Source organism: Dermacentor andersoni, chromosome 4, assembly GCF_023375885.2.
Source record: "Dermacentor andersoni chromosome 4, qqDerAnde1_hic_scaffold, whole genome shotgun sequence".
Taxonomy (NCBI): Eukaryota; Metazoa; Arthropoda; class Arachnida; order Ixodida; family Ixodidae; genus Dermacentor; species Dermacentor andersoni.
Genome location: NC_092817.1, coordinates 170,833,193 through 170,843,913, shown reverse-complemented (window position 1 = coordinate 170,843,913; position 10,721 = coordinate 170,833,193). Strand labels below are relative to the sequence as shown.

The following is a 10,721-nucleotide window of genomic DNA, read 5'->3' as shown; positions in this document are numbered from 1 at the left end:
TCATATTAGCGAGTATGATAATCATCGGTCAACTTGTTTTTCTGAAAGCGAGAAGACATACCTCATTGTTAGCTGGAATGAATGTCTTGTATTATATTTTTTGCTCATTTGCTTATCGAGGCCAAATCATCCATCCTCTCTAGATGGAAGGGACAACGACTCAATAGAAGACTCAGACGGAAGGTTGCACTTCTCAACAAGGAAATTGAAGCACACTGCCGCGTTCTAAGTCACCAACAATGGACAGAGCTCTGTCACTCTCTAGACGGGCAACTCCACCATCCCCGCTCGTGGAAAATCCTCAAACATTTGATTGATAGCACCACCACCCGCTCATATCAACAAGATCGCCTCACCAAGCTTTTATTCACAGAAAGCAAAACGCATGGCCAGGACCACGTTAAGAATAGCTTATGTGAAAAGTACATCCCATCTGGGCCCACTCAGCCTCACGGCCCATACACAGGGACCTCCAACCCTGCCCTTGATGAAGATTTCAGCGTGGCAGAGATTCATGCTGCCCTACATAAGCTGAACAGCCGTTCGGCGCCAGGCCCAGATGGGGTTACGAATAAAACACTAAGAAATCTAGATGACCCCTCGGTGCAACAACTCACCGAATACATCAACAACTGCTGGCGCCAGAAATCAATTCCCCCGACATGGAAAACGGCCAAAGTAATTCTCATCCCGAAACCCGGTAAGCCATCTAGCCTCGCCAATCTCCGGCCCATATCGCTAACTTCATGTGTAGGCAAGGTCATGGAGCACGCACTCCTAACCCGTGTAAACACTCACCTCGAAGACACATGTGCTTACCCCCACTCGATAATTGGCTTTAGACAGCATCTTTCCACCCAAGACGCTATGCTCCAACTTCAGCATCAAATCCTAGATGGCAAATCCCGTCACACGAAGGCGATCTTGGGCCTCGACCTCGAGCGCGCCTTCGATAATATAAGGCACTCCACCATCCTCGAGCGCATCTCCTTGCTCAACCTTGGAGAACGCACTTATAACTATGTAAGGGACTTTCTATCCAATCGGAAGGCCTTCCTGTCGGTCGGAGACATTCGATCAGAGGAACTCTCCCTCGGCAGCACGGGCACACCGCAAGGCTCTGTCATTTCCCCAATACTGTTTAATCTGGTTATGCTCGGACTAGCACAAGAACTACAAAAACTCGACGGCATTGAACACACCATATACGCCGATGATATTACAATCTGGGCTGCAAAGGGCAGTGACGGCCAAATCGAAACTGCCCTACAAGACGCCATTGACGTCGTAGAAAATTATCTTGAAGGCACGGGACTCCGCTGTTCCCCCGAAAAGTCGGAGCTTCTCCTATACCGACCCACACTCCGTGGACGCCCCCCGCGGGGCTCCACGACTAAACGCCAATACGAGGAAATAGAGCTCAACCTGAGGGATGGCAGACCTATACCCGTGGTCCCTTGCATCCGCGTTCTTGGTATAACCATAGAAGCCAACGGAGCTAACTCTACGGCTATCTCAAAGATCCTTCGACAGACCGCCAATACATCCAGACTGCTGAAACGAGTGACCAACCGGCGAGGGGGTATGAAGGAAGACAGCCTCATCCGCCTTGTCCAATCTTTTATCGTCTGTCACATTACTTATGTTGCGCCCTTTCTCAACTGGTACAAAGCTGAAAAGACTAAACTGGACATCATCATTAGAGGAGCCTATAAGCAGGCCTTAGGACTACCCAACCACACCAGCACGGATCTTCTACTACAATTAGGTATCCACAACACGCTAGACGAGTTAATCGAGGCCCAACGTCGATCTCAACTAGAGCGGCTTACTCTCACGGAAACGGGCCGCAGCATTCTAAACAAGCTTAATATCACCTACCACCGTCAACATGGAGACAAACACCCAATACCACGCGAAATTCAGCAATGGATACACGCCGACCCTATTCCGAAAAACATGCACCCAGACTACAACAAAGAACGCAGGAAGGCACGAGCTACTTCCCTCATCAAAGCTTACGCCAACACAGCGGGTGTCACCTTCGTCGACGCAGCTGAGTACCAAGATGGACGGCGCTTTGCGGCGGTTACCACAGCAGGCGGCTTGCTCCGACATGCTGCCAGCATCATTACAAAAAATGCCGAGACGGCCGAGGAAGTGGCCATTGCCCTGGCCACTCTTGACCCATCCTGTCACACCATACTGAGCGATTCTCGCGCAGCAGTCAACAACTACATCAAAGGTCGTATTTCTCATCAATCACTCCGTATCTTACGACAAGCCCCGCATTCGTCTGAAAATCAAATCACCCTCGTCTGGATCCCAGCACACGCCGGCGTTGTCCACCCGCACCTCACCAACCTCAACGAGGTTACACACTCCGTAGCACGAGGACTAGTCAACCGTGCCGGAGACGGTGCAGGTGCACCCGCAGGGCGCGACCGCCTTACAAGATACAACGACCTTGTAAAGTCATTTTACCTCGCAAGAAGAACCTTCCCCACCCCTCACCGCAAGTTAAACAGGGCACAGGCAACCACCCTTCGCCTGCTACAGACGAATACATACCCCTCCCTCACACGCTATCACACTATATACCCCGACATCTACCCGAGCCAGACGTGCAAGGTCTGTAAAACTGAATCGGCAACACTCCCCCACATGCTATGGGAGTGCAAAGATCAATACCAAGAGCTTAATCCCGTGACCCTCTCGTCTAGATGGCACGCCGCCCTGCGCAGCTCCCATCTCGACGACCAACTCTGGGCGACCCAGCAGGCCTACGAAGCGGCGAAGAGGCAAGACCTCGACGTCCCATCGTGGGAGGCCTAGGCCCAGCCGACAGAACTGCTGGTGTTCATTAAAGTTTACTCTCTCTCTCTCTCTCTCTCATTTGCTGTAACCCAGTCCTCACATTATTGCATTTGGTCTTGAGGGTAATTACAAATAAATAAAGTTCTTTGAATTTTTGTATTGGACCGGCCACTGCCTTTCGCAGCTATCGACACAAACAGTTTTTTGTACATAATTCGTTTTTTATTCAATGAAGGTTCACATTAAAAATAAATCCCTCCTCGTGGGTACGTGCCATATTTTAAAATATATTGAAAATATTTTAAAAGCGGAAACGATGACTTCGCGCCCACTTAGTGCCACCCGAAACAGACTCTAAATTGGCTTATCGCTCGCAGAGTGCAGGGACACACCAAGAATTAGGCATTTCTCTCAGTTTTTATTAAAGCCAGCATAGTAATTCTCCTCCTCCTCATCATCATCGTCGCCATAATCACGTGCTTGGAAGAAGAAGACTGGCAACGGCTGGCAAGCAGTTACTGACGCCAAGCGTCAAGAGCCCTTCTCCGTCTTTCTTACTCCGAGGCCATGGCGGTCAACGTCCCTGGCCTGGTGGCCATTGTGTTTTTCTACCTGGTCATCCTTGTCGTAGGCATCTGGGCAGGACGCAAGGGTGGCGGCCAGGAAAAGGACTCACAGAATGTCACCATTGGCGACCAGTCTAATATCATGCTCGCCGGAAGAAACATCGGCCTCTTTGTCGGCGTCTTCACAATGACAGGTGCGAATGAGCGATGCCGTGCTGCGATTTCGTAGCGATGATTTGCTCTCGATTCTGTGCCATTCTTATCAGCCACCGTTCAAGGCCGGCATATCCGCCTGATAACACGGTCGGAAAATCATTCTCACTACTGAAGAAGGGCATAAAGCGGGAAAAGCAATAGCGTCAGAAAAGGGATCGCTACAGAATCGCAACCGCGCATCCTACTTTTCAGTCCTTCCGAACTGTGACGTGTTTCAGTCACCTCAGACAATGCTTCCTTCTGCTGTTATCCAAAACCATCTGGCAGTATTTCATAGAGCGTGATGATGACCAAGGAAGCTTGCCGCTTACTGTCGACTTTCTGTAATAAAATAAGTAAAAGGAGTCTAATGTCTACGTATTCGCCGAATTGCACCATATTGCATTTAAGTAACCAGTAAACATATAGCATTTTTGCTGATTAAGATGTCTTGCTATTCCCGGGCCTAAAAGCACTCGAACTTGAGTGGCTTTGACAACGCGCATGTATCAGACGAAAAACATGGCGTGCGTGATGTGGAGGCACATAAAGAATTAGCTATGCACAGTTACAAATAAAATCTAGATTTTATTTCAGAATGCAAAATTACAGAAAGCTTTCTGTAATTTTGCATTCTGAATTTTTTTTCACGGCACAATCGGCAAAGAAAAAGCAAAACCACAAAGCTTCTGCGCCCTCCACAACAAAAGTTAAACAAGGCAGGCTCACTCTTTTGATCAATTGCAGTGCGCGTTTTCGAGTAAGCTTTTGTCACGTAATTGTGCCTTCTTTCATTTGCAATAAAACCCTGCAACAGCCCGTCGGCAAAGCACCATGCAAAAGATAAATATGATTGCTATGTGTTTCGATCACCTCTGTAAGACGCTGTATTTGTGGATTTGGTGTATGGAAATCGTACACACATTCTTCTCTCCATGCTTGCGAATATACCGAGTCTAAAATCTCGCGGTCTCATTCATTGTATCGCATCACATCGCTTTATTTCCTTAAAGACCCCTCTAGGGGATCTTACATAAGGGCTGGTTCACAATATAGCCACATGATGTCACTCGGAAAGAAAATCGGTGACGTTCTTCAAGAAAGTTGATGAACAAGTGATTGTTGCAATTTGGTGGGAAAGGTCGTTTCATTCGGGTGCTGCGCGTTGAAAAAAATGAATGCGAAAATGTAACTGGTGCCTGCACATGGGCGTGACACTTGTGTATAATTATATTTTGTGAACCTTAGAATATTAGCAATGAGATTTTGCTTTGCTTATTTGCTACTAGCAATTTGACGTTTTGTGCACATGTAACATTTCGCAGAGGATTATGCATAGCCTGCACTGAGCTATACATGGGTCCACATTTCCTTCAATACAGCTAATGAAAAACATTGGCCAGCTAATGCCAACGTTACATGTTTTTAGAATAATAGATGCACACGTAAGTGCCTTTGTGCCGGCACAGAGCTGTAGCGTGCGGCGAACGTCTGACGTGACGACAACACAATCCAGGATATCCAGTTGTCCTTACAGTTGATTGAATGTCGCCACAGCTTGAATATTGGTAAGTGCGACGTGTTGTGCTGCTAACATTTTATGTTTTGCGCAGCCACCTGGGTAGGCGGAGGGTACATCAATGGCACCGCCGAGCTAGTCTACGTGAGCGGCCTCGCCTGGTGCCAGGCTCCCTTCGGCTACGCCATCAGCCTTGCCATCGGTGAGGGAACCTCCATGTGTGTGGGCTTAGTGTGCGCAGAGAGACAGATAGAGAGAGAGAGAAAGAAGGAGCAACCGTACCACTCGCAATGAAAAGAAGAAGCGCTAGGGACCATTTAGGCACTTATTTTACGCTGTATCTTCATAGAAACATTAAAAAGGGCAGGGGCGATCAAATATGCACGCATAAAATTATGCAGGCAAGTAAGAGACTAAACCAGTAACGTGGCCTTAGACAAACAGTGTGTCGAAAAATACACCAATTACATAGAAACACATGCAAAAATACGAGGACAGCACTGGAGAATGATGATTGATCAACTAAAAAAAGATATTTATTATTGCAGTTTTGATAAGCTGGCTAACCCTGAATGCTCGCGACAGACTTCGGAAGCTGGTTGTATAGAAATGAGAACAGACAAGAACTTCATTGTGTGTTTAAAATTGTATGCCTGACGCAAACGGCTCACGGAAATAACGTTGACAAGCATGTTGTGGGTAAAATATTTGTACTTCCTGATCTAGATGTGCAGAAACTATTGCGCTAGAATTTCGTAATTAAGCCTCGCTAATCAAGCTTAGGAATAGAGGCATACTGTTGCCAAGGCTCACATAACGAAGTAAGTGCAAAAATAAACATACGGGGTGTGCATCGTACACAGCTATATGTAGGTGAACTTCAGAGAATATTTTGATGCATATGACTTGAGGAGACGAGAATGAAAACGTAACCAAAACTTTAGCTTACAGTTGAATCGAACTATGCCGAACCCGGATAAATAGCATTATTCTCTATGCCGAACACTAGAACCTACTGGGCGAGACTGGTGTAAAATAACTCCATTATAATTAACTGGACATTGGATATGTCGAACTCTCCATTGGCGCACAGTGCCAGCAGCTTCGAGACGATGAATGTCAGCTGCTGTTTCTAGTTATCTTTTTTAATTATGGCCAGAAATACGATCTGATTTTGAGGCAGGCCGTAGTGGGAGACTCCTGATATTTAGACCACCCTATGTTCTTTAACGTGTACATAAACCTAAGTGCAGGGGTGTTTCCGAATTTCGCTGCAATCGAAATGCGGCCACCATGACCGGCATGCGACCCGCGACCAAGTGCTTAGCGGCCCAGCCGCATAGCTATTAAGCAACCACGACGGGTGCCATTTCTAGTCAAAACACGCTATTTTGTTCTTCGGTTAATGGGTTTATCACAGCTGCAAATGGGGGCGGGGAGGAGATGTTGCCAGAGAACACGAGCAACAACCAAGGAGAGCGAGACCATCGCAAGGGGCACTGATAACTGAAAGGTCACTTCTTGATCACACGCAGCACAGAACTTCTTGATTGCGCCGAATGATTGTTCTTTTTCTTGATACCCGTATAATTGCTGTAGGTGGTGATGATGATGATGATGATGACGACGATGACGACGACGATGACGATGATGATGATGATGATGATGATGATGATGATGATGATGATATATTGCCACTCCGTTTGCACCGCGGCGGTGAAGAGCAGTCACTCGGCCTGCTTGAGTTTATCGGATATGCCATACAGCCATCGCGAGCGCAGCACTCCAAGCGGCAAGAAAGCCAAGCGGACTGCTGAGAAAACCCCGGCCTCCCACACACGAGCGGAGACGCAGCAGTCAACCCAACGGCACCTATAAGTCAGCCCGCCAGCATAAAAATGTAATGCAAAGCAGTCTTCATTACTCGTTACTGGCCGTGACTACTACATGAAGGCAGCGGCGGGATAAACAAGGTAACAAGGTGCCCACGAGTACAGCGATCTCGACGTAGTAAGCCGTACACCGAAACGGGCGCCATGCAACAACGGCGTTTGACCCGCTTGCCGCAGACCTGCCGACACAGCTCCGCTTCCGCAAGCATGAAGATTGGACACAATGGCATCGTAAGCGGGAAGGTTACTGTCTTTTAAATATTCGGTCGCAAGAGCCAGGGCTAGATGACACAAACCAACACATTGTTCTACGCATTCGGTGAAGAAGAGGCTGACTTGCTCATCGCCACGAAACTGACTGGCGAACAGATGCCATCGTATAATGTCGCAGTGAACGCTTTTGAAAAGCAATTTCTGTCCTGCAATAATTTCATACGAGCGAGCGAGATTCAAATCCCGGAAATGAGAGCCACCTGAAAGCGCCGATGCGTTTGTTACTGATCGTTTTGCAGAAAGCTACGACTATATACGCAACTCTCAAAGACGAATTCATTCGGGATAGGCTCGTGGTTGGCTTGCATGACGAGAAAGTCAGTGAGAAGCTGCAGCTTGACGCAGAACTCACTCTCTAGAAAACGATTATACAGCTGCCCACAATTCAGAGGCGGCGAAACCTGAACGCAAAGAAACCCACTCCATTTAACAGCCGGCTCTTTACGTAGAAATGCACTGCTAGGCAAGGAGTAAAGCCCACCGCAAGGTAAAAAAAGGCCCTTTCAGGTCGTCGCGCCCACAACGCAAAATCAAGATGTAAGATGAACGCTGCAAGTTGTGTGGCAGCGTGCGCGACCACACGAAGGCACAGTGCTCTACAGCGAACAAGACACGTAACCTTTGTGGGACGAAAGGCCGCTACAATTCGGTGCGCCTGTTGAAGCGCAAAGGTGAAACCTCAGGCTCCTGAAAACGAATAATTTGCCTTTAACTACATTTAGTGTACCCACATCCACCGTTACCCACTTGTGAAGAAGGAGCTGAAAAGGATACTTAACATGGATGTCATCCCGAAGGTAGAGCGAACAACCCAATAGTGTTTTCCGATGGTCGTCGGAAGGAAAAAGAACGAGCTTCGCATCTGCGTTGGTATGACCAGCTCAATCAGCAGATAATTCCTGAACGCGTGCTTATGGCGACGAGTGTCGCAAAACTGGCATGTGTAACAGTGTTTGACCGCCTAGCTGGATACACGAGCAGGATACTGGCACGTTCTATTGCCCGAAAATTGTCGCGAATACACAACTCTCATCAGGCCAATTGTAAGGTTTTAGTTCTTGAGACTATTATTCGGAAATTCCACGGCACTAGAGTTGTACCAACGCAACATGCTCCGAGCGCTGGAAGGACTAGCCGACGTGAGTTTTCTGCAAGAACACAGCATTCTGGCAAAAGACCATTGAAGAACCGGATGCTAATCTACGGCGTGGGCTAAAGAAGCTGGAAGGTACAGCTGTTACCCTGCTGTTACAGCTGTTATCCTGCTGTACAGCTGTTAGCCACTACACTGCTCGCGTCCACTTATCGGCGTCGTCAGTGAGACCGTGCTCTCTCAAGGTGCCTCCAGCAGTGTCGCGCAACACGCCCATCTAAGGAGGCCGTGAAACACATTGGGCGATCATCCGGCTTCCTCCACTCAGAGGGGTTGCGATATCGGGAATAAGAGCTCCTTTCTCTATGTGACTTGCGGAATGTGGTCGGTGTTTCGAACGCGAATAGTTCAGACAGAGGGGAGTTCCAAATTAGCGACCTTCTGGTGAACCACAGCTTGAACGAAAAAAATCATACGCTTGTTGGCAGTCGAGACAACGGAGCTGGTGACAATACTTCTATTTCACGACGAACGATACTTGTCAATGTGTCAGAAGCCGGCGATAGTGGGTGAGGAATCAGCAATGTATACAGGATGCTGAACCGTCTTTTGGTTTTCACGCAGCTTCTTGTCTGCGTTGGTCATCCGGTCCCGCCCGAGCATTCCATGCAGAATCCGCTTTCTTATCTGGCAGCTGCCACATCTTAGACTACCACAGTACATGCGCACATTTCGGATCCCTTGTGCAAAAGAACGCTTGTATCACCAGCGAATGGTAATTTCGGTTTGCTGGTCAACCTGTTTGCCAAAGCCCTGATGAACGAAAATGGGCATGACGTTCACGTTTGTGACGTCACGTAAGACCTGCCAAGTTCCGATATGCGCAGCCATGTGACGACAGAACCTTTGTGTATAAAGACGCCGGCAGCACATTCCTTTTTCAGTGGGCATCGCAGCAGCAACGTACGCACTATAGAGGCCATACTAAGAGCGCGTGGAGGCCGGCACTGCTTTCTGGCGCAATCAGTGACGGAAGACACGCCAAACCAATCGAACCACTCGTCAAAACGATGGCAGCACCCGGATCTCCAGTGGTGGGCCTTCCGCCCAATTTAAAGAGCTTTGGATTAGTGATTCCGCACGTTCGATTCCAGCTACAACTATGAGAATACCACGAGAATTGCGTATTCCTCAGGGAAAAGCTGCCTACCGCGAGCGTCAGTGAGAGTTGGCTCGTTAATGGACTCGTCATCGTAGGGCCGACGTCGAGCTGCGCGCCAGAGATGCCGAGTTTAAACGGCAGCGCTGGGAGGACGATACCGAAGTGCGCGCTCGACACGTGGGAAAGAATGGGAAAATATTTGCAATATAGACTGCTTGTGAAGTTTGATTTGCATGATGTAACACTCGGTGTCAGTAACACCGCATGCCGAGATGAAGCCACCCTCTTTTTAAGAAGAAAGGAGCACTTCCGGCGGTGCACACGTGCTCTCGTACTTCCGTGTGCGGTAACTCTCCCCCGACGGTCTTACCCGTGAGAGGAGGCTGTGCTTCAGAGGATCCGCGTCGGGGTTGCCCTCACTCCTGCCATGACTCGGATGTGGCAGCGCTTTCGCCAGTTATATCCACGCCCTAGGCGTCCGGTCTGCAAGTCACGCAGTGCCGAAGTCGACATCCCCCATATTGCTGTTAGTTTGCCCTGCGTTGAAAGTGACCATGCTCCGGCACCTCGCAGCAGCGGGACTTTCGCCACATAATCCTAGCCACTACACTGCTGGGACGCAGGGTCCGCGTTATCGATTCCTCCTGAACTTCAATAGATCCACAAATCTTTTTTCATTCATATACTCATCCTTACTCGCCCACACCCCATAATCCTGTATGCCCTGAGGCATGAACCCTCGCATTAAAATAGAAAAAACTAGCACAGCTTCGCTCTTCGACCATCTTCACGAAGTGGAAGGGGTGGTGACTTTTACTTATGTTCTATTGCACTAAATTGCTTCAGCGATCTCTTTTTAATTGGGGCTATTGGACTAAATACAGGCCCTCGCAATACTGCCAACAGTACGCGGCCTGGAAGTAACCTGAACCCGAATCAGACGAATGTCGCTGGAACAAGTTCTCCGAATGTTGATTGCACTGCAAATAGCGTCAAACTTTCAACTGCTGATATATTTGCGAGGCTAATTGCTGGCCAGGATGAAATGTCTTTTGATATTAGGTTACTCGGACAGCCTGTTAATTCGCGTTTCGAGGCGCTGAAATCTTGTGTGAATGCCATTGAATCTGCTCTGGCAGTAAAGCGTTCTGGTCAAATAGGAAATTGAACGTGTACTTTGACTAAGAAAGTTAACACTACCATC

At 48.4% G+C, this 10,721-nt stretch overlaps 1 protein-coding gene across 1 annotated transcript in view; it reads left to right on the top strand.

The window, feature by feature from the left end:
* Positions 1 to 3,331: 3,331 nt before the first annotated feature.
* LOC126538306 (high-affinity choline transporter 1-like) overlaps positions 3,332 to 10,721 on the top strand; it is a 94,915-nt gene continuing 87,525 nt past the window's right edge. Inside the window, exons 1-2 of the mRNA XM_072287667.1 lie at positions 3,332 to 3,577; positions 5,192 to 5,299. Of these exons, the coding sequence (XP_072143768.1) occupies positions 3,385 to 3,577; positions 5,192 to 5,299 (301 nt within the window). The 5' untranslated portion in view covers positions 3,332 to 3,384. The remainder of the gene's footprint in view (positions 3,578 to 5,191; positions 5,300 to 10,721) is intronic.